The sequence below is a fragment of the Miscanthus floridulus genome, chromosome 4 (genome assembly GCF_019320115.1).
Source record: "Miscanthus floridulus cultivar M001 chromosome 4, ASM1932011v1, whole genome shotgun sequence".
In the NCBI taxonomy this organism is placed as follows: Eukaryota; Viridiplantae; Streptophyta; class Magnoliopsida; order Poales; family Poaceae; genus Miscanthus; species Miscanthus floridulus.
The window spans coordinates 107,988,213-108,012,937 of NC_089583.1; the positions used below are offsets into that span (position 1 = coordinate 107,988,213).

The 24,725-nt window shown below is 47.4% G+C and overlaps 1 protein-coding gene and 2 pseudogenes across 1 annotated transcript; 2 read left to right on the forward strand and 1 right to left on the reverse strand.

The window, feature by feature from the left end:
* The first annotated feature begins 2,994 nt into the window (after positions 1–2,994).
* LOC136549046 (uncharacterized) lies at positions 2,995–3,468 on the forward strand. The gene has a single exon (XM_066540358.1). The coding sequence runs from the start codon at positions 2,995–2,997 to the stop codon at positions 3,466–3,468; it is 474 nt and encodes a 157-aa protein (XP_066396455.1).
* A 2,085-nt stretch (positions 3,469–5,553) lies between these two features.
* On the forward strand, positions 5,554–6,832 carry LOC136552528 (F-box protein At1g67340-like; annotated as a pseudogene).
* A 6,514-nt stretch (positions 6,833–13,346) lies between these two features.
* On the reverse strand, positions 13,347–19,080 carry LOC136552529 (uncharacterized; annotated as a pseudogene).
* Positions 19,081–24,725: the final 5,645 nt, after the last annotated feature.

Below are 24,725 nucleotides of genomic sequence, written 5' to 3' on the forward strand. Positions count from 1 at the left end.
ACTATTGCGAGGGTCTTGTCTCCAATATAGGGGTTTCTCTCTATGACTAACAATAGACCTGCAATTGCATAGGATGGAGGCAACTTGAAAGGATCTAAACAATGCCTAAGGGGGTGAATAAGCGTATCTAAAAATTTCTACAAAAACTCAAAGTCAAAAGTCAGCAATAGTCGAAAGTTCTGACAGTTTGGGCTAGAACTACTGGCGGCCGAGTCGGAACTTCCGGTGGCTGAGTCGAAACTTTCGACACCTATGGGGAAACTACTACAAATGCTAAAATAAACTTTGAGTGCGAGATTTCTTACAACTCTACTTCCTAGTGGTAAGGTGAAGCGTTGGGGCTGCTCCTTTGACGCCGAAAGGTCCCCACTCCGTAGATCGAGTCCAAACCCTAAGAGGAGCTTTGGGGAGAAAGAGAAACCAACAAAAACAAATATGATATCACAAATCTCAACAACAACAAGCATGCAGGACACAGGGATTTATCCTGAGGTTCAGCAACCCCACAAAGGAACTCCTACATCCTCGTTGTTGATGTGACCACAAAGGTCAGAGTTTCTTTCACCTTCTTGCCTCTCTCAAGGAAACCATAAAGATCACTTGAGCTTTTCACTAAGAAATCAAGGATAATATAAACTTCCAAAGGCTCTTCTACAAGATGGAAGCCCTTGGGCGACGCCTAACAGGCTAGGGACAAAGCCCCAAGAGCAATAGACGTAAATCCAACCGGTTTGACGAAGAAATCAAGTGTTCAAACTTGCCAAAGTGATTCTCTCACTTAATCCACTCTCATTTTACTCAAAACCCATGGGGAATCGAAGATTGGAGTAAAGAGGAGAGGAGGAAGGCGCCTTGAATGTTTGGGAGCTAAAACTTTATTTAATTTTTTGAGCATCTTAATGACCTCAAATTAAAAAAATCAAAACTAGAAAGTTATAGACCTCGTCAAGTGCTACAATTTTGATATAAAAATCATCTTAACCAAGATCATATGAAAAAGATAAATTTTTTCTAAGGTTGCACCGTGCCTCTCCATTCTGGTTGGCGCGGCGCTATAGTGCTACCGCGCCAATGGGAGTGGCGCGGCAAGGATTTCCACGTAGAAATCGTTGTCCGACGTGACAGATCGTGCCGCGCCGTTGCATTTGGCACGGTAACGTATTTTTGCTGCGCCACAGACTTAGGCGCGGCCAAACGGGTTAGATTTGAAAATAGAAAAGCAACGGTGTTGATTTGGATTTTGTTTTTAAAAAGGGTTAAAAAAATCATGTACTAAGGTCTTGTTTGTAAACTATTTTCAACGTATTTAAAAATACTATGGTTTTGCGTAAACTTTTATTATTAAAAGTGTTAGGTGTTTGGATACAATAAATCTTCTAGTTTTTAGAACCATGATTTTGTCAAAACTTAGTTTTTTTAGAGTTTCAGAAACTCCATTTATGACCCTATTTTCTAAACCATGAGTTTATATCTCTTTCGCTTATACAACTACAGTCTTATGACATCACAACTTTCAAAGACTACACATCTAAGCATGTCCTAAGTTGTTCCTGTCTCACCTCTTGTCTGGAAAACATGCAGAAGGGAAAGAAAAATCCACTGATTGCACCAACAAATAGAGCCTTCCGCGACACACAACCGGACCACATCCCCTCTACCAAACCACCACGCATTCTCCTCAAAATGTTACCGCCACCATTGTAACCTCCCTCCTCCCTGGCCATAAAAAGGGCTGAAACAAGCTCATTGAGCTGGTCTGGTGACTTGTTTCAAAATTACTCTATCTAAACTTTTTTAAAAAAATAAAAATGAGTTGATTCCTTTACTAACTCAATTTGGCCCTGGTAACTAGGTGTATTTGTTAGTACAAATTGCAAAGCAAATCTAATGGTAGGGAACACTGGTGTCGGGGGCACATAGCTCCCGGCTCTGGTTCATAGAAATCTCTCCCCTTTTTTTCGATCACGTAAAAGGTTTACGCGTCTTTGTACTAAGATAGAAAAAAAATTAATACAACACGCCTTAACGGCGCCGTAGGAGGTCACAATAGTTGTATATGGACGCTCAGACCTACCCTAATGTACTAAAATCTATACTATTACATTGGACACCACTGATCAACCTGAATTGCAGCGCATCTCTTCCTGATATATCTCAGGTGCTAGTTTTTTTTATTGTTGTTGTTCAGGTAATATACAATTTTATCATTATTTGGTACTTTGGCTATGGGCAGACTAATGAATAGCCAGATTGGCCCGTAACTCTATGTGGTCATGTTTGCTTCTCTTATAATTCATTTTTTTCAGTTTATTTTTTTAGTCAGAAAAGTGTTTCTCTCATAACAAATCAACTGTAACAGTGCTTGGCTTATTTTTTTCAAGCCAACGGGGCCACCGGCGAGTCTTCTGATTGGGATTCCTTTAGATGTGAGATGGCAATCCTGATTCGCCGCTAGTTGTACTAGGGCCTTGTTTAGATTGCATTTTTTTTAATCTGGACACTGTAGCACGTTTCGTTTGTATTTGACAAACTTTATTCGATCATGGACTAACTAGGCTCAAAAGATTCGTCTCGTGATTTACAACCAAACTGTACAATTAGTTATTTTTTTACCTACATTTAATGCTCCATGCATACGTCTAAAAATTGATGTGATGGAGAGAGAGTGAAAAAACTTGGAATTTGGAGGTGATCTAAACAAGGCCTAGCATCCCCGTGGAGGTGTTCTTTTTGTGCCATGATGATCCGACGATGCTGCAAACAGTTGGGTCAAATCAAGATCGAAACGCAGAAGAGAGGACGAAAGAATGGGCGAATGGCATGCTGTAGGCCGTTGTTTGGGGCAGCGTATGCTCAGCTTCTGAGCGGAATAAGTAAGTAATCCCACATAAATGGCCTGCGATCAGTGTCCAGTCGCGAATGCACTTCCGCGATCTCCCGTCGCCAGCAACCTATCCGAAATCGCGAGCCTTACCCTACTTTTCCTAAATCGCGATGGCTTTTCCTCTCTCTGCCCCTCCTTCTGTGCTCCCATTCGCTCCCTCCCCGGCGCCGCCTGCCATTCCCCATCGCCTGCTTGCCCGGCCCTCCCTCCTCTCTCCAGATCCGCCGCCGCCTCCTATTCCCCAACCCCTGCTCCAGCCTCCCATTCCCCAACGCCTGCTCGCCTCCCGGTGCCCCTTCCTCCCCTCCCTCTCTCAGCCCCTCGGCGCCCCCCTGGCGGGTGCGCGGCCCTCCGGCGAGCACGCGCCCCCCGGCGAGACCGAGGCGGGCACGCGGCACCCCCGCGAGAGCGAGGCGGGTCTCCTAGCGGGCGCGCGGGGCCCGTCCCCCTCCTCCGGCAGTGGCATCGTGCAGGTCCCGGCCCCCTCCTCCAACGGTGGCGGCCCTCGTGCTGGGGAGCGGCAGATCCGGCTCCGGTGCAGCGGATCTAGCACCGGAGCGGCGGATCCGACTCCGACGCGGTAGATCCGGCACGGGAGCGACGGATCCGACTCTGGCGCGGCTGATCTAACAAGGGCTCCATCCCCACCGCCGACTGCCGCTCCATCCCCACTGTCGGTTGCCGCTCCATCCCCACTGCAGCGCATGTCATTTTTTTATCTTAATGGAACCATATTGCTATCTAAAACTTCAAAAATATTGGCACCATTACCTTCAGATCATTGTGACGAACCAAAAAAAAGTATTATCAGCCTCAGGGGTACATAGGTCAATTTACATCCAAGATAGATAATCTATCAGAAATAATTAGGACAGTCAAGCGTTCAGCTTATTTAGACAACAGATTCTCCAAATCATAGCTTATCAGATAAGCCTGCTCAGCTTATAAGCAAGACTCATAAGAGCCGAAACAAACAGGGCCGTAAACGGCAGGGTAGGGAAGCAGCGACCATGTCGGAGAACAAAAATGCTGTTGTCCTCACCTCACTCCTCACCACACCATCGATCTCGACGCTTGGCTGCTAATGTAAACCATTGGCTCGTCGCACTGCATGTCATGCACGAACTGCGTTTTATAATCCCATAGGAATTCTATCAAATCCCTGCCTGAAACTGCGGAACAGCAATTTCTTATGCTCACTGTCACTGAGAGTCACCGGGAGGGACACAAGAGCCGGGAATCGTGGCGTCAAAGCACGACGGCCTGACGGTGGTAGAAGCACTGTAGGATTATCTGATAATTAGGGGACAAAAGGACGGTTGCAGCAGGTAGAAGAGTGCTGAGCGCCTGGGGCGAGTAGCCCCCCGTGTCGTGATTCCCTGCTCAGTCCAGCTGCAACAGACACTCGGCCAACGAGCGACGAGCCTTACAATTCTTTATCACAGCACCAAATCCTGCTAGGCTGTTTTCTCATATAAGGCGACCCATTGGCTGAGTCGTATTTGACTTATAAGCCATGACTTATCAACTAATAAATAATATTTTTCTCTCACACTAAACCAACCAATAATACTTTCAGTCATGACTTATAAGTCAAACAAGTCCAAACAAACATGGCAATAATAAAAAAACCACTGCATTTGGTCAATTCCTTCACGGCCATCAGAGGTGTTTCAGAGGAACAGGATTTTTTTTTTAGGTCACGTTCGTTTCACCGGAAATGAGCCCCTGAAAGAATTTCTAGTCGGATTGGTAACTTTAATTTATATAAGCTTTCACTCGGGAGTTGATTCCTGGCCTTGTAATGCCGTAAACGAACGAGGCGGAGAGGAACAGGATTCAAAGACGAGGAAAAGATACGCGGAGGCAGGCCGCAGGTCGGCGGGCGGAGCCACTGAGGTGAGCCAGAGCTGTGGTAGGTCTCACTCTCACCAGGTCACAGGTCCACAGTTCAGACTCGAGACAGGCTGGGAAAGGACGCTCCTTTTGCCGGGTGGGCCCGGCCGTTGGCCTTACCACTCCTTCATGTGAACGAACGGGTGCCACTCTGCCAGTGCCAAACAGCGTCAGGCGTTGGGCTCCGCGGCGCCGCTGGAAGCCAGGAACGAGAGGACAGCAGCTTTGTCCTGTCCCTACTCCGTGCACCGTCCCGTCGCACGAACCGGTCCGTCACGGGGGCTCGCTCACCTTCAACCTTGAGAAAATTCCAACATCGCCATCCAAAGCTATATTAATTTCTCGTTGCAGTTCAGATTTACATGTTCTCTTAGGCCCTATTTAGATGCGAAACTTTTTGGCTTTTGGCTACTATAGCATTTTCGTTTGTATTTGACAAAAATTGTCCAATTATGGACTATTTAGGCTTAAAAGATTCGTCTCGCCAATTACGGGCAAACAGTGTAATTAGTTATTCTTTTTACCTAAATTTAATGCTCCATGCATGTGCCGTAAGATTTGATGTGACAGAGAATCTTGAAAATTTTTGGATTTTGGGTGGGATCTAAACAGGCCTTTAGTTGTCATTGGTTTATATTTTTTGTTTTCTTATCTGCCATTGTCGTTACTTTCATCGTATACACCGTTAAAACATGTGGCGTTGTCGTCATGCCACGTCGCACGCACATCTACCGGTCCCCTCTCTCTCTCTCCGCGCCGCACAGGGTGTCCCACCCCCGGCCCTACCGGTGCTGGGCAGCCGCCATGAGGAAGCCGACAACGAGGAGCGGCCTCAACAAAGGGAGCTGTGGCGGCGGTAATAGTAAGGCGGCCACGCTACCGGTGAAGCAGAAGGTCGTGTCCGGCCACCGTGGCGTCGTCGTCGACGCGTTTGACTACCTCCCCGACAACCTCGTGCTCGCCGTGCTAGCCGGGCTCGTGGCGCGCGCCGGGTGCCCCGCCGACCTCGCTGCGGCGGCGCTACCGTGAGTAGCTACCATAGCATGTCTCTGCTCCGTTCCTCCGTCCGTTGTTGATTCTACCCCGCCGTCGCCTTTGGCTCGTCCCTGTGCTGAGTCTTCTCCTGTGTTGGCCGGCATGCAGGTGCAGGAGGTTCCGGGATCTCGCGGCGCACCCTGCCGTGCTGTCGCGTGCATCGGCGGCCGCCGTCGCCGTGCCTGCAGGGAGATGGTTGGATTCGGCGCACCGGTTCTTGCGGCGGTGCGCGGCCGCCGGCAACCTCCACGCCTGCTACTTCCTCAGCATGGTAACGAACAACGACCTCTGCTCTCTCCTGCTTCTTGGAACGAATCCATTCATTCCTTTGTTTCCTGAGTGACTGAGTCGTGGCTTATTGATGATGCCTTGCCAGGTGCGATTCTATTGCATCGGGAGCAGGGCGACGGGAGCGGCGCTACTGGCGCGAGCGGTGGCGGGCGGGCACGCGGCGGCGCTGTACGCGCTCGCCGTGGTGCAGTTCAACGGCAGCGGCGACGACAAGGCGGACAAGGACCCGCGCGCGGGGGTGGCGCTGTGCGCGCGCGCCGCATGGCTCGGCCACGTCCCGGCGCTCCGCGAGCTCAACCACTGCCTCCAGGACGGCTACGGCGCGCGCCACGCGCCGGGGCTGGACGCCACTTCCTGCTCCACGCCGCCGCGCGCGAGCACGTCTCATCCTCGCTGCACCGCCGACGAAACGGTGAAGAAGAAGACGCTGCCAGTAGGTTCATGGTGGAGTGGTGGGCGCTGGCCGCCAAGACAGGAGGAGGAGAAGGCGACTGCAACGACGCCGACGTGCGCCTGTGCTCGTACCCACGGTGCAGGCGCCGGGAGACGCGGCGGCACGAGTTCCGGCGGTGCTCGGCGTGCGGGTCCGCTATCTACTGCTCGCGCGCGTGCCAGGCGCCGGACTGGAAGCGCGTGCACCGCCACATGTTTTAATGGTGTATACGATGGATTAACGAGGAAGTAACGACAATGACAGAGAAGAGAACAAAAAATATAAACCAATGGCAACCAGGAAACATGTAAATCTGAATGGCAAGGGATTAACCTTCATGCTCTTGCTCTCTCCGGCAGCCCGCTGGTCGCCGGAGCTTTGATTGGGGATTGCCCGTTGCATTGGGCAATCGACCTCGGAAAAAGGCCGGAGCTGAGGCTGAGAGAGGCATGCAAGGCAGCAAGGGACAAGGCCCCTTTGTCAGCATGCCTGCCATGCTCGGTCGCTCTGACGGCAGAAGCTGTCCACTTGTCTGCGCTAATTGTGAATGCACCGATGCGCGCGCGCGAGAGAGAGAGAGTGAGAGAGAGAGAGAGGGAGTAGCACAAACAACAGCCTGCGCGAAGGCTGGAGTCGAGGATTTTGCCCTTTTCCTCGTTCTTGCTCGTGTGGTTTTACTTGGACCAACGGCGCCAAGAACCACGTACACCCACGAGCAGGAACAGTCCAAACCATAGGCGCCTTTCTCATCTTTTCTTGGAAACATGAAAAGCCATTTGCACCGGAGACATTTGAATAGGAGTTTTCATCCCAAAACTTTACATTATATCACGTCGAATGGTTATGTTCGTTTCTCTTGTAATCCGTACTTTTTAGCTTTTTTTGTCAGAAAAGTATTTTTCTTTCACAATAAATCAGCCGAAATAGTGTTTCGGCTCGTTTTTTCAGCAAAGCGAACAGGGCCATTGATACATGTATGGGTATTAAATATAGACTAAAAAAATAACTAATTGCATAGTTTACGACTAATTTACAATATGAATCTTTTAAGCCTAATTAGTCTATAATTTGACAACAAAGTGCTACAGTACACATATGCTAATAACGAATTACTTAGGCTTAATAAATTCGTCTCATGGTTTACTGACGAATTTTGTAATTTATTTTTTTTATTAGACCGTACATCCAGCCAGAGACACCCACAGCCAGGTCGTTGCTTGGACTCCTACGACGATACGGAGTACCAATAACAGGCGCATGATGAGCAGCACCGGGTCCAGCTCGAATCCTTGTGGGGATTTGCCTCTCTCTGAGACTTGAGCTGGCCCTTTCTACTTTGCAGCTTCTCTCCCAGACCCTTTTGCTGAGTACACTAGCGAGCTCGGAATATGGGACTATGGGAGTATATACGTCAACTGTCAGGGACCCATCTCTGTTTGATCGCCGTATAAAAATGACATTAGGTGTAAAGCCCTACTTATATAAAAATGATCCTTACCGGGACACACTGCAAGCGATATTCTACTCTATCCTATCCTATCCTATCCATCGTGTACGCAGGCCAGGCTGCAACTGCCTGCAATGCAAGCCTAGCTGCAGTCCACGGATGGAAGGGAGAGGGAGGGGCATGGCATGCGTGTCTGTTTGTCAGGTAGCTGCGGTCTCCTTTGTTTAGGGCGCGTTTAGCTTTTTGACTACTTTAGCACTTTCGTTTGTATTTGACAAAAATTGTCCAGTTATGGACTATTTAGGCTTAAAAGATTCATCTCGCCAATTATATGCAAACTGTGCAATTAGTTATTCTTTTTACCTATATTTAATGCTCTATGTATATGCCGTAAGATTTAATATGACGGAAAATCTTGAAAATTTTTGGTTTTTAGGTGGGATCTAAACAGGGCCTTAGTCGAAGCCTAGGGGCAGCAAACACTTGTCTCTAGCGCCACGGGAATATTAAGCAATGGCCTGGATTAAGGGGTAGTAGGGGCTTGTTTATTTTGCTTGGGATTGGGTTGGGTGTGTGAGGACGAAAGCTTGAGGGTGGTGACAAGAATGATGGCCGAGATGCCCGGGCTCCTCGGAATTTGACAACAAGGTAAGCAGTGATAGGGCTATCTGTTTTGCTCTCAGCATTCGGAAAGTGTGGCACATCCGTCCATGGGGATACCATGTGTAATTGATAGAGCATTTTACTTGTGTGCTATTATAAAAGATGATCGAGGTCTATATGTCACTAAAAAGTTTGGACGCACCTAGGTGCCATGACATTTTACTTTTTTTTTTTTGCCTCTTAAGCCATTTCATCCACCTTCTGTTTGATTTTTACCGTTTTGCCAGCCCTCACACGTAGACCCAGTCAATGAAAACGTCCAAAATGCCCTTCTGTCAAGGCGTAAACTGCTCTCTATATTTTCCCCCTCGGCATCTTCTTCCGACCTCACGGCCCTCTCCTCGATGCGCGGCCTCCCGACTCCGGCGACCCCCATCCCGACTCCGGCGAGCCCCCTCCCAACTCCAGTGAGCCCCCCTCTCAACTCCAGCGAGCCCGCCTCCCTTCTCCCTCTCACATCCGCATTTATTAACTTATCACTTGTTTAAGTAGCCACCTAATGTTGATAACACTTATTAACATCTCTTTTGCCAAGTTGTCATCCCTAGCGATGATACCAGAAATACTTGTTGGTACTGCCTAGCATCACTACTAGAATCATACTAAGAAATACTTTTAATATTTTATGTGACTTTAAATAAAGAATATAAATATGAATTTGAAGGGAGTATACTATTGTAGCACTTCGCCCGGGAGTATTTCAGGTATCATTATTTATAATTTTACCATAGGGAAGGACGGGTAGTTGGAATATATTGATAATTTATACACATGATGAAGAAATAAAATATAACCAAACTTCTACTCACAACAGGGGTAAGTCAAAAGATAAAAGTATATGAATAGTAAGTAATAACTAATCATCAATCACTCAGAGTACTCCTTTCTATAGCATTAGCATGGCTAAGTAGAACATTAGAGGGATAATTCCTAAGTTATTTTTAATTACAAGTCAAAGCATACGTTGATTAGTGCAATTACACTTAGTAGTCATGGCTAAGATCAACTTCATATCTACACATAAGAGATATTACTAAGGAAGATTAAAAACAAAGCTTGTCTTTCTTCGTAACTAGATCCTACTTGTTCTATATTCGGGGAGTGGACTACAAAGGACTGAACGAGAGTGTCACATCCGCAATCTACCATATGACCTAGAATATAGGGTGCATTCACAGGTAAATAACGTATAAGCACCACGCTTACACAATGTCAACCACTCCCGTCGTGTACACCAGAGCGAGCGCTATACGAATTTATACTTGAATATGATGACAATCTAGCTATACTAAGTATATAATCAAAGTAAACGATGAACATTATAACTAGGAACATCAACGATACAAAGAACATTGTCATAACTATTATAGCAAACATATAAAATTAATGAGAGATACAAAAGAGAGAGGGAATACAAAAGCTATACCAAGCCACGCTCTTGACAAGATCTGAAACCCAAGTGAAGCTTGCCTCCCTCTAGACCTAGGCTAGCTAGCTATGCCCTAGAATATGGTGAAGCTCTGAGGATGATTAGGGTTTGATGCCTCAGAAGGGTGGCAGGGACTGGTATATATAGGCTGGAGCGTCAATCCTGAGCCCTTGGATCAAACAGATTTGAATGGATGGCGTAGATGATTTCTAGGAGGCGGTGGAGAACCGACGTAACGAGGCGGAGGTTGATAGATGGGCCAGGGGGGCGGCTGACCCCACCTAGTGGCCTCTCATCCTCCGCCACAGTGTGGTGTCTTCTGATATCTTCTAGATCCTTCTAGTGCTGTTTATGTCGCAGATAAGCGCGATTAATTCTGATATATAGGTCCACTTTAACGGTTTTATGAATAAACCCTACAGAAAACACGGATTCAACAAAAATCGTAGAATTTATTAGTTTAAACCTCTAAATCTATGCCCTTGTTTAGTTCGCGAAATTTGGAATTTGGGGCTACTGTAGCACCTTCGTTTTTATTTGGTAAATAGTATCCAAACATTGACTAATTAGGCTTAAAACGTTCGTCTCGCAATTTTCCATCAAACTGTGTAATTAGTTTTTTTTTCGTCTACATTTAATACTCCATGCACGGGCCGCAAACATTTGATATGACAGGTACTATAGCAACTTTTTAGACTTTGGGGTCCAACTAAACAATGACTTTGGGGTTCAACTAAACAAGGCGTATATGGATGATTATTTCCATGTCCTTATACATATTATATTAGCGATTTATAATGATCGATAACAAGCGGTTGTGGCCCCCATGCGCTGGCGTCCGCGATGTGTCGGCCCGGCCCCGAAGCGCCAGCGTCCGCCGCCTGCCCCGCGCCCCGGCCCCGACACGCCGCCGGGCCCTGAGAAAATAGCGTGTGGTCGAGGTCCGCGGCCATGAGCTGGTGGAGGCAGCGGTCGGCGTGCGCGATGCCCGCGGCGGGCACGGCTGCCACGGCGCCCGGGGCCTCGCCGTCGCCGCGGAGGAGGTGGCTGAGGCGGGCAAGGATGCACGCCACGCAGTCGGCCTCCGCGTCCTCCCCGCGGAGGAAGGCGACGCATGCGAGGCGGCCGCGGTGCGTCCACGCGCGGGCGTCCACCATGCTGCACTGCATGTCGGCCAGCACGGCGAACACCTCGAAGAGCAGCCCCGTGCGCTCGGCTCCCGTGAGCTCCTCTCCAGCAGGGACGATGCCATGGCCGCTGCCGCATGGGACTCCTCGCCGGAGTCGTAGGAGGAGGTGGCGGATGAGGACGCGCTCTGGCCGTCTAGGCAACAGCGACGTCGCCATGGGGTGGGGCTCCAATGTCCGGCTTCGACCGCGCGGCATGGAGCGTCGCCGCCGTCGTGCTCGGGGCGCTGAGCATCTCCTGCCCTGCTCTGCTCTTGTCGCCGTGGACGCCGCGCGCGCGTCCTCATCGTCGTGCACGTAGTCTCCTCGCTCGAGGCCGCGGCCACGGCCACGGCCGCGCCATCCTCGTCGGCCGGCTCGGTGTCCGATCACCGTCGGGAGCACCTCCACCGCGCCCTTCGTGGCCGGCCGCCCGCACTTGCCCGGGCTGTTGGCGGTGAGCAGCACCTTCCTCCTCCTTGCCGGTGGCCTGCTCCCACTCGTGGGGTGCTCACGGTGGCGCCCGCGCGGCCGACGTCGAGAACGGCCTGCACGTCCGTGGCGTGGGGCGGGGCGCTCGCGCTGCCGGCAATGAGCACCCGCGGCCAGTTTCTCCGCCGCGGGCCCGCCGAACCTCTCGTCGTCCAGCGAGGACGCCGCGGTGGGCCTCCACCACCGCATCCCCATCCGCACCGCGCGCACGGCCAGCTCCATCCCGGGCCACTACGCTCCCACTGCTCGTGCGCGCACGACCAGCTCCATCCCAGTGCCTACACTCGTGCCCGCACGCTCGCCGGCGGCCGCGGTGGACGCGGTGCCCGCGCGCACCGGAGCGCGCCCACACGCTGGTAGCGATGTCCGGGGCGCCGGTCATGTTGGGCGGGGATGCCCCCAGTGCTGCGTCTTTCGGCCGTCGTCGATTCGGCCGTGGCGGCCGCGTTGTAGGATAACATTTTATCTGTTTATTTGACACTGTTACATATAAAAATGGACAGAATAACCTGTGAGGTAAAAAAAAAGTAAAATGTCATGTACATAGGTATGTTTGAAATTTTTAGTGATAGATAGGCGGTGACTATCTTTTATAATGACACATGGATAAAAGTCTCGTTTGCATACGGGTTTGGATACGCATGTGTATACTGCAGAGATACGCAGACCAGTCACCTACGTATAGTACTATAGTTCGTGCCTACAACACCCCGTGTAGGCCTACGTCTGAATCGTCAGAGTACTCAGAGACCTGTTTGTTTGCTCGTGACTCGTGAGGAACGGCGAAACCCCACAATCCTGTCTTGACCGAACGCCGCCAAGGATCGAAGAGGGGACACAACACAGCACGTGACCCTAGCGTGGAGCCATGGACGTACCTATGCATGATTTGTACTACCTAAAAATTTCTCGCTGCAGCCATCTTTGGTCCTGAACTGGTACGGTGCACCATGAACGCCAGACTAGTGTACCTGCAATTCGAATGCTGCGCTGTCAGCACTCAGCAGTGACCGTCCGTCAAGCATTGCTTGATGCCAGGGTCGACCGAGCTAGTTGAGGCCGGCCCACACGTCCGGATGGCAGGTCCAGCTTTCCTTGCCGACGGCAACCGGGACTCCAGGACGGTGCGACTGCGAGAGCATGAGCTATTACCAAACGTGCTCCTGTCCAACGTGGTGGATCCTAGTACTACCGACTACGTGCATATCCCGGCTTTCGTATCGGCCGGCGCCGGCTTAACTCCACCGAAAACCTCGATGGTTCACGTACGCGAACGCCAGCCACGCCGCACGACGGCACGAGGCTGTATAGCGCGGTAATTGGTGAAACCGACTCGACATGAAACCCGAAACGTACACGCTGTTCGACATGCCATGCTGGCTTTGCAAGATTCCCAGTCCGGAAGGTCAAGGCATGCTGAAAGCCCAGGCCAGACCGCCAGCCAGAGGCAGGGCACCCTAAGCAAAAGCCGAGGTGCCATGGCATGGTACCGTCCTCCGATCCAACCATTGAACATTGATTGAGCACAGCGCATAGGATACACGGGAAGCAACAAAAGGCAGCGAGCACAAGGAATAATAACGGCTCATCCGCACGAGACGCTCAAAACGGACAACCAAAACTTCAGGCTAGCCATTTCTTCTTTGGGTCCAAAATTTACATCAGATGGCATGGTTGCCGGTCCGAATCATAAGTCTGGAACCAAACTTATGTGTGCTATATGCAATGTAGTTCAACTCGGCCTCAATGACTACTCTGTTCTACAATTGTTTGCTCTTCCACGGAGTTTGTGGACAGGAACTTTCCAAGAATTTTAATGAACCCCCATGGCTGGACCTGCCTGGGTGGTGGGCCAAATTTTCATACTGAAGGTTGTCAAAAATGAAACCTAGTGCAGACAGTTTCTGTTACTTCTACTATCAGAAAGGAGAGATAGAACATAGTGCATAGTATATTTGCTCGACTAATGCCAGGTTGCTTCGAGTTAGATTAGATGTTTCGCCTTCTGATTGGTAGGGCATCATCTTCCACTGCTTCTATACATAAGAACGATCTGTTGAAGAGAGAAGCAACATGGGTCAGAATTTTGAGTTTGCGGAATCCGAATGTACCAATTTGCTACTTATCATGACCAGACTAGCAAAGAACATAAGAAAGAAACTACTAGCTCGATGGCACCAAGTACAAGTGGGTATCCAAAGACGGTGCAGAATGCATATCATACAGGTTGTTGGGATGTAACAGATCTTAGAAGTAACCCACAAAGTATCCCAGACTTCTTGTTATGTTGTGCCACAGCCAAACTACATAAGGTGAAGAGACCAGCTTCTGACAACCAACCTCAACGAGCAACAAAGCTAACAAGATGGCATCCTCTTATGGGATTTGTCATCTCTCACAATCAGAATAATAACCCAACTTTAGAAGGTTTGTTCCAGAGGAACTTTGAAATGTATAATCATGTGAGACAAGTTTTATGCATAGGAATCACAAATCAAAACAAAATTGCCGTAATCAGCTGCAATGTTATTCCCTGCAGCAACAGATTTTTCTAGAAGAAAGGCCATGACATTATTTTCATGCTGGTACTATTCCTTGGGTGCAGTAGTAATTGCTCTATAAATTTCTTGGGTGAAAAAAATCGAACAAAAAAAAAGCTCATTTACAAGAATCAACATTACCTGACATCATTTGTTTATGAGAAAAAATCAATTGGTTGCTTTACATCCTTCTCTAGCAGTAAAGTCTTCAACATGTGCATGATATCAAAGCCTGGGTCCAGCTTGCGTTGCCACCCCTGCAGAAACATTAGCATGTAAGAATACTGTGTATCCATCTATGATCAAATTGAGGTAAAATTAATAATGGGCATGGGCCATCCAATTAGTAGGTAGCATAAAAAACTCTAGACAAGAGCCTACAGGAAACATTATCATGTAAGCATATTGTGTATGCCCATCTATAAGTAAATTGAAGGTAAAGTTAATCATGGGCAAGGGCTAACAAATTAGTATGCAAGGAGTAGCATATAAAACCAAGGTATTGGTAGCTGATACTATAGGCTTGTTTGGTTGACTGCATTAGCCTGTATCCAAGCTTGTGCAATGCAGTTTGTCCATGCTTGGTTGCCCGCAAAAGCTCTTAAGCTAGGCTTGCACATTTGCTCAAAGTAGGCCCAATGCAACATTAGTCGTATTAGGCAATGCGGATTTGCTCAAGCTGATGGCTCACTTCCCCAGCTGCCCTACCTCCATTAGAAACATGAGACCTCTACTAGAGCATGGAGGTGACTACATGCAACACATGTAAGCAACCAAACACAATTTCACCAAACAAGGCTTCCCTGTGCAGAACAATCGAACACCAAGACATTGCATACGTTTATGGCTTTATATGCTAGCTTGGGTGGTACTAGACAAGCCTACATTCAAACTACAACACACATCAAAATGTCTAGCAAGCATACTCCCTCATATAGAATCATAAAGTTTGGATCAAATGAAGTATACATAAGTTTTCCCCCCTACTGTTTTCCTTATTTGAAAATGAAGTTCAATATAATATATAATAAAATTAAATGCTATTCAGAAAATTAATGGCTGTCAACGAGTTGCTAAGCTGTCAGTTTGTTCATGCTATATTGTTGTACATTTTTTCACAAACTGGAACCTGAATCTGCATATAATACATGTCTATAGCCTTTTTTCAGTAAATATTATTGAATCCCTTCTGCACAGTGCCACAGCATAATAGTTAAGATTAAATATTTCACATATCAATTCTTTTACCAAAGATGTTTACCTCAAGGACCAAAATGGTAACCATTACAGTACAGATGTTGCCATCAATGTTGACTTTGTGGCGGCGAACTGTATCAAGCAATTCATGCATGCATTCAACAGGATGAAAAACATCCCCTTCAGGCGTCCCCCAAAATGTAAACGTCATGTCCAGCTCCTATAAAAAATGAAATTAAAATTGTCATTCAATGAAAAACATTTGCACACTACAATTAGTACTACACATCAATAGTACAGCATAACAGCAGAAACTGTCAGCAAATAAAGTGCACTGGTCAAACTCTGGATCAAAATAAACAACCAACAGACAGAAAAGGAACATTAAGATGGGCAATACATGATGCACCATACAAAGCTAGCGCCGGAGATCCACGTGTCAGCATACTTAGAAGAACGGTCACTCTAGTGATCAGTCACATTTGTGTAACCAAAGCCACAAGTTCAACTTTTAGAGACTATTTTTATTGTCTATACTATCATGGTATAATTATTAAAAAACATGATGAACTGCCCTGGGTCTAACAGAATAGAGTCTGCATCCATATGCATCAAGAGAGACACCACATTTTAAGATAGATATGAGTCAAAAGGCACAACAATAAATAAAGTACATGTGTAGCATATGCAAAAAGAAGCTAGTTCCATTCAATCGTCAACATCATTATCATCAAACAGCAATATCCCATATGTAAAAAGACATTGGATTTAAATGAGTCCTAAATGTTTACAGACATTTTTCCTAAAACATAGTTTCATACTTTACCTCGGTGAAGGCGACTGGATTTGGACAGCTCTGATTCTTTGATAACTGAAGGGTACACTTAGCAGCAGTACGACCATCTCTAGTAGCCACTGCCTTGAAGAACTGTTGTAAGTTATCCCTGTCAGATCGTGTGAGCTCAGCAGTCATGCCCACGTCAAGAAACACAATATGGGGCTTAGCTCTGAAAAATTGTCTCCTTGCCAAGCTTGCTCTCATTTAAACGGAACAAGAATGTTCCCAGGGTGCATATCCGCATGAATAAAATTGTCCTCCTACAGAAGTAGGGAGAATGCTTTATCAATAAATTGTGCACAATATGAAGCACACTTGACCTGACACAAACACTACCACTAAGGGAAAAGAGAAGGAATGATAGATTTTTTTTTTAAATGCACACATACCAGAAGCATCTTCAGGAAAGCATATGTCCCAATGTGTGCAAGGTCTTTCTTCATTCGAGCATTCCCTTCGATTTCATCCATAAAACGAGAAACACTTTCTCCATTCTCAAAGGTCTCAACTAGGACAGATGGATGCACAAATGGATATAAGGGCTTTGGGAAAGACACATGTCTCCATCTGCGGAAGTTGTAGATAAAACGACTCAAATGAGCAGCTTCCCTAGAAAGGTCAACTTGAGACATCATGAATACTGCGAACTGGCGAACACTCTCATCCAGCCTCAGCCAGCTTAATCCAGGGATAATATTAGAAGCCTTTGCGACAAGATTGATGAGTAGAAAGTCTCTCTTGATTGATTCTCCAACATTAGGATGCCTCACCTTAACAGCAACATGCTTTCCAGGATGTTGATGTTTTAGCGTGGCCCGATGTATTTGTGCAATGCTTCCAGAAGCTACAGGGTTCTCCTCAAAGGACTCAAATATTTCAGAAAGCTCACGACCAAATGCCTTCTCAATGGCAGCCTTGCTGTAAGCAAAGCCATGTGCTGGAGCCGCACTGTGAAGCTTTGCAAGCTCAACACAGAGATCACTTGGAAAAAGATCAGGGCGTGTTGCAGCCCACTGGCCCCACTTAATGAACGCTGGCCCAGCCTTTTCAAGGGTCCGGCGCATAAGACGAAGCCACCTTCTTCTGAATGCAACACTAAACTTGTCAGCAAATGGAGCTAATGCAGTTGCAGGGAAGAATAGGAATGCCAAATGCACAGCTCTAACAAGCAAAGTGATGCCCTCCCAGATTAACCAAACAAGAGATGACAGAAACTGGCGAGTATCTTGTGCCTTTGTGATGATGCCATCCATTCTTGGCTTGAAGGGTCGTGAGTCTGCCAGGACAGGAGGTGCAAGTGCCATCTTGCCAAAAGCTAGACCCATGACCCCAGGGATGATATGGAACCTCGTAAAGGACAGACTTACAGCACAAGCTGCTCGGCTCAGTAGTGGGAACCGTGGACCTCTATATGCATACTTATGACCGAGCTGCTTCCATGCCAATTGCGCTTGCTGGGTTGCAGATGAATTTGCCACTGGCACAGAGAGTGTGTGGTAGCCTCTTGACATCCTGGTTCTATACTTGTGATCCTCAGCTCTGTTCTTTCTGATAACGACTTTGTAATGTGAGAACATTCTTGAGAAGATGGCTGGAATCTTACGCCTTGTTGACAAGCCATTGTCCCTCACTGCTGTGTAGTACCCACTTTTGTGGCTCGGATGGGAATAAGTGGCTGCCCGCTTATTTGTTCCAATTGCCAATAGCCTGCTCAAACATGGGCACAGAAAATGTCAACAATTCGCAAGTCTTCAAGCTTTCACTGGCGTTTGCTATATAGCTAATTTTACAAGGTGAAACTATGTACAAAAAATATGTGAACAACGACGAATGTGACTAGAACATGATTATTGTTGGCCTGACCATACTGCTACCACACCCAGAATACTTGCCGTTTATTGACATGCATATGAATGTTTTCTTGTACATTTAAAAAATGTACTCATCTAATCCCAAACTGATTATCCTGACCAACAGAAAGCTCTATCTACACAATACATGCACGGATTGACTAGCTAAAACTAAATTAGAAGAACCAATTGATCACAACAATCTCAAAATAAGTGACATGGTCAAAGAATTAGGTAAAGTGGGCTGCACGCGAACCCAACTCTACTAGTATATGCTCACATGAAAATGTAGCAATACAGCTACTAAAGTTCAGGTTGCCAGAGCAATATAACGAGTCAAGAAGGCTGCACGCCAGACATGGGATACATGGTAATCAAAATTAAGTGAATACGCAGCCGTTCCTAACAAAATCCGAAACCGCAGGCGATTCACCTTTCCCCCTCCGGCAACCGAGACAGGGCAGGAGAACTAGGGCACGCAAGGAAGAACAAGGAGAAATCGAGCGGCACCTCTCGCCGACCCCCAGTAGCCGTTGCATCGGGAAAGCCTGCTGCCGCCGCCGCCTTCACAGGATCAAGCCGCCGCAGAGCATAGGACGCCCCTCCCCTACTCCCCACCAAAACCCCAGCACGGTCCGCCTGCGCGCCGCGGTGCAGTGCCGACGCGCGGGCACGCAGCCGAATCGTACCGAGCCTTGGGGTGGTGGCGATGGCGAAGACAGGTAGAGGCGGCGGGAGACGAGATGCGTCTGCGTGCCGTCGCACGCTCCTCTCTTCCCCCGGGTCGGCAGCCGAGGCGGAGATCCCCTGTTTCCCCTTTTTTGCGAAATCGCGTGTGCTTTTTTTTGCTCGGGAGTTTTCTTTTCGTTTTTTTCTTTCGAATTTCTTTCTTGGAGGAGAGGGCATCCCGCATCCACGAGGGTTTATTCCCGATTGCCCGGAGGCCGGAACCATCTCGGGCGCGCGCGCGCGACGCGACTCTGGGTCGTCGGAAAGGGACTCCGCGCCGACACGACCCGGTCTCGGCACGCCGACTTTTTTTTTAACCTCTCGTCCGAGTACAGCTGTAGAACCACATATACACACACCCACGCTATACACGCACACCACCACACACACCACTTGTGCACTACTATACCTACAACTATACACACAGATAACCGCGTTCTTCTTAAGATCACCGAAACCATCTATAGCTTTGTAGACGACGGGCACGTCACAATCCCATTGTGGCTTTAGAGAGGCTGCTGATATTTATTTTAGGGGAAAACCCCGGTGGAAAATCACATTCCGAGCTGGGCTCGAACACGCGACCTGTGGCCTCCGCACCCAGAGCGCTCACCAACCGAGCTACGGCTCGGTCTCCTCGGCACGCCGACTTACTGGTGCGGCGAAGTTGGAATTGCCATGTGCCTTTTTTTTAAGAACTGGGACTTACCTACGTGATGACGTCAATTAAGAAATATTCTCTTCTTCAAAATGAGTAAATGACAAGATTAAGATATTTTACTTAAAAAATATTAAGATGTTTTGGTTTTTTTTAGATATATCTAGTTTTTGCTATACATACATATACTAAATATCTTAGAATTTGGAACTGAAAGAGTATATAATTGTAACATTGAAAAAACTTAGGGGAGGCAAAATACAACTATTTGACTGTTATGATCTTTAATTCATGTTGAAGCACTAAAGAATCCATAATTCAAAACCCTTAATAGTTATTAAAAAGTTATAAATTTTGCATACGAAGTCAAATGAAGATTAATTTTATATTAGAATTGTAGAACCCAATGAAATTTACAACTTTGTAGTTTTTTATTTTAAAATCATTTAGAGTACATTATTTTTGACAAGTTTTGAAATTCAAAATCCATAAGTGTTTAACAACCTTGGATATTAACGTGGTCCTTCATGTGGCTGATGCTGCCTATTTTTTTTTACATGCGCATATGAGCTTCTTTGTGTTGTTGTGGTTCCTACCATGCAATGATTAGTACAATTTTAATTCCTTGTGGTATTTCTGTCATCTACATATTTTACTGATTTTTAATTGGGCAATTGGCAAACCAAACATCTGCACTTGTTTCTCTCAATTATCGGTTCTAATGCAACTGACCAAACAAGTGCATGATTCATCTAGTATGCTCTGATTCAGTCAACAAAACAATATGGTGCTGCATGTGTTTAGCTTGGCCCTGCTTAGCCTGGCTGCTAGATGTGAGGGAGGCTCCCCTAGTCCTTAAACCAATTCTGACCTTAGATATTCTCTTTGTTTTGTTAGAGTTGATAATAGAAAAAGGCCAACCCAAGAGAAACGAGGCCGAGGAACTCTCATTTTTGGGCTCTCCATTGGGGAAACATGCAGCCCACGTTCTCTACTTAGTGAATGTGGTCGGGTTGGACGTCGTATCATGTCATGGGCTAGCAGCTTCTCCATTTAGGTATAGCCCTTAACTTTTTCTGAGTTACAAACATACTTATATATAAAAAAAAACCAGACATGTCTAGGTAGACCCATACTCCCTCTTATCCTAAAAAGGAATGTAATTCTCACCTGTCAGGAAGTCAGACTCAATTTAACTAAATCTATAAAAAATAATAATAATATTTATAATACCAAATAAATATTATTAGATTAATTATAAAATATATTCTTATAGTGTACCTATTTATAGACATAATTATTAATACTATTTTCTATAAATTTAGTTAAATTTAAAAGAATCATTTGTCTTAAATCTATAATTGCAATTTCTGAACGGATGGAGTAATGAGAGCACCGGTAGGACAAGCACTAGCAGACATATATACGCTGACCATGGTGGCATGGTGAGATGAAAAGGTATTTAAAATTGAACCGAGTAGACTTTTTCTACATACTACTTTAAGATGAAAATGAGATGCAATAGTGTGAAAGCTCTGAGCTGGAAGTCCGAATTATAGGCCTTATTTGGTACAGCTTAGCTTCATCATATAAACTGTTTTTTTTTTTGCAAAATAGCTTTATGAGCAACTTTTTTTTAAGCTGAGTTGTTTTGGAATAAGTGTTTGGCAAAACAATTTTACATGGTGGAACAATGAATAGAATGATTATAATATGGGAGATGATGTTGGGATAAGCTATTTTTTCAGTTTCCTCTCGACTCATATCTTTGTGAGAGGAGGAGAAAAATAGCTTCACCCATGAAGCCATTTTGAAAATAAGTGTTTGTAAAAAAAAAAAGCTCATGAAACTGTTGTGAGCTGTGCTAAACAGGTCCATACTATTTCGGGTTGCAAGTGTGAAATTCGTACTGCAAACTTCCGAATTATGAGTGAAAAGTTGACTTTCGTTTTGGTTGAAAATTTGAGTAGTGCCTACCCGGCCCGGCTTCTTATACAGCCACAAAACCATAGAGCCCCACGTGTGAAACAGCAATTTTCTTTTTCCCTCCTGGTGTTTGGAATGTTTGAGTAACTGTGTTGTTCAATTGGAGGGTTCCAGTGCGTGCTGGCTTCCTTGAACTAGCTTTGGACGATGGTCTGTTAACAGAGTTTTTCAGTTATCCACACTGTTAATAAAACAGATTAAAATCAAAAGGAACATTTGCTGACTAATCTTCTTCGTTCCTCAATCATGTAACTGTAACCACACATAGTAGTGCTATGATTACATTACTATTATTTTCAGTAATGGAAAATGAACACCGTACCCAACCTCTCTGTATCCAGAGATATAGCCATTGATAGGAGATTAGGAATATGGAATACAATAAACTGCTAGTCGTCCTACTCATGCATTCTTTTAATAGTATGTTATTTAGTCTCTACACTCTACTTTTATCTAAAAATGTCTCTACACTCTACTACTATATGTGACAATCCATTTCTCTTTTTTTGGAGCGGCAAGAAAAGACGGGTCAAAATCAAAAGGCATGACGGAAAGGAAACCTGTTCGCACTGCACCATGAGCTACAAAACCACACCACCATTCGTTCATTTTTTTTAAAGGCAAGCCGTCGTATCACCGCCTTTTCCCACTCTCTTCGTGCAGTAGAAAACTAGCTCGCTCCAAGAATACCAAGAGAGAACATCTGACAAAAGGCGTAGCCATGGACACACCTCCTCGTGCAGGGATGCAGATGAGACGAGAATAAACGCGCTGCGTGTATGTAGTGGCATATATAGTGGCCACGTACGTAGGTTTGGCAGCGTGGTCCACACTCCATAGCGCAAAGTTTGGCGCGATTGCTACATCGTGAGTACTTTGTTTCTCGTCGTTATCATCATCAATCTTCAGATGTGTCCGAAAAGGTGTTTTCTGTGCTACACTAACGTTCAATTCTTCGCGTGCGCACGTGCCACGGTATTATTATCGCCATGGACATGTATGGCTAGCAGCTGTCTTTTCGGCCGCCATGGATAGAATAATTTCAGAATTAAGGCCTTGTTTAGATGGCATCCAAATTCCAAGTTTTTTCACTCTCTCTCTATCACATCAATTTTTAGCCGCTTGCATAGAGTATTAAATGTATGTAAAAAAATAACTAATTACACAGTTTAGTTGGAAATCACGAGATGAATCTTTTGAGCCTAGTTGGTCCACGATTGGACAATATTTGCCAAATAAGACGAAAGTTATACTATTCATCGGGTTCACTTTTTTTTGCAATCTAAACGAGGCCTAAATGATCTGCGTTCCCTTTTATTTCAACATGACACACACTGGACCATATATTACTGTGAACCTACAGGCTTCGTTCGAGGGAACAGCTATATACTCCTTTTATAGGATGACCTCTATACAGACTCATATGTTTCCTTATACCAAAGTTGTTAATTAGTGAAGCATCATCCTACTATGTGTAGACGTGGCCGCGTCGTCGGTCAATGATTCCACCGCTTCAAGCAGCCTCCTCCTACGTGCATGTCGACTACTAGGTCGGTTACAAAAGCGACTGCAAGGATATTTGAACGCGATGCCGCGATCGATTGCCAGACAAAACAGAACTTTTGGGGGGTGTGGCCCCGCCGCCCTGGTCCCGGCTCTCGGCTCGGGATTCGGGTGCCCGGGAGCCGTTGCTTTGCTCCGGGTGAGACGGGGGACGACGACCGGACGAGTCACACGCATCCTGCGGCCGTTTTCTTGGTCGGCGGAGCCATGGAAAGTTGGAAACGGGCGTCGCGCGGATGGATCACAGGTCAAAAACGCCACCGCCTGGGGGCTAGGGCGGCATGCTACATTACTCGGTCGCACAAACCCGGAGTTCCACCGAGACCCGACGGAACCGTGGTATTTCCGTCGACGGAGAGCGACGCCCACGCGTGGAGTATGTACGTGCATGCCCGCCATCATCGTCGAACCCGAGTGCTAGCTAGCTGCTGCCCCTGCTCTCCGCAGTCTATCCTCTGCTCCCGCCGGCCCGCTGGCGGCAGGTCAAACCGCGCAGCGCGGCAGCTGGTGCTAGCCCTGACAGCAGGCTGAGGGTCGCCGGCGGGTCTCGAACGTGTCGCGGATCGGGACAGGGACCGCGCCACCTCGCTCGCTGGATAGCGCTCTGCCTGCGCCTGCGCGTGCCGTATGCAGTCAAACTCAAAAACACTGTCTGGATACGTACACACACAGCGTGGAGCAGCGTACGTGGCGCAGCGCGGCGCCGTGCTCGTGCCGTCATGCTTACAGTAGCGTGATGCATGTATCGGTAGGGTGCATGGGTATAAATGCGATTTTGCCGTGTTCTTGCATGCATGTCTTATGTCTACGGCCGGCCGTCCCATATATCATAGACAGAGTAGTGGCCGTCCTATAAATCATAGACAGAGTAGTATCTCTCTTCGATCACTGTACTTACGCTATCAAGACCGATCGGCCTCAGCGAGTACGTGTCGCATATATGATATATGTACCGCCTTGGTTTCCATGCCAAAAAAAGGTGTGTCACATACTTTTACACGATTGGATGAACGTCGCACACCTTGCCCGGCCGATCGTGATCGCCGCCGTCGCCATCAGCCGGTGGGGAAGGTGAAGAAGAGCAGTAGTACGTAGTGATTCCGTATATCTAGTATTCTAGTACCACTGCCACCTGGACGATTCGAACGCCTGTAACTAGCTTAGCACCCAGTACGCCAGTACATTTGCCTGGCGAAGTAACGCCCACAGATCGAACTGCGACGCCGCGGGCGGCGAAGAACCAAGCGATCGTTGAGATGGTGCGTGATGAGGCGTCCCGGCGCCCGTAGTACGTCGTCCATCCGTGTCGAACAGCGGGGGTGAAGTCCACCGGGTATATGATTGGGGCCGGGGCGAGGCGACAGCGACGCGCGCGGAGGTGGCAGCCCACGCGTCCCCGCCGAGGCGCGCCGGGCGGCGGCCGCGAGCCCGCCACGCGACGAAATCCGCCAGCCAAAGCCACCACCGAGAACACGGAGCCGCGCGCGCGCGGGGAGATGTATGGAGCATATCTCGCGATCGATCACGACCGCGACGCTCGCGAGCGCGGGCCCCTGGTACGTCCAGTACAGACCGCGACGGCGACGGCGACGGCGACGGCGACGACCCCTGTGTGCACCGATGCGCGC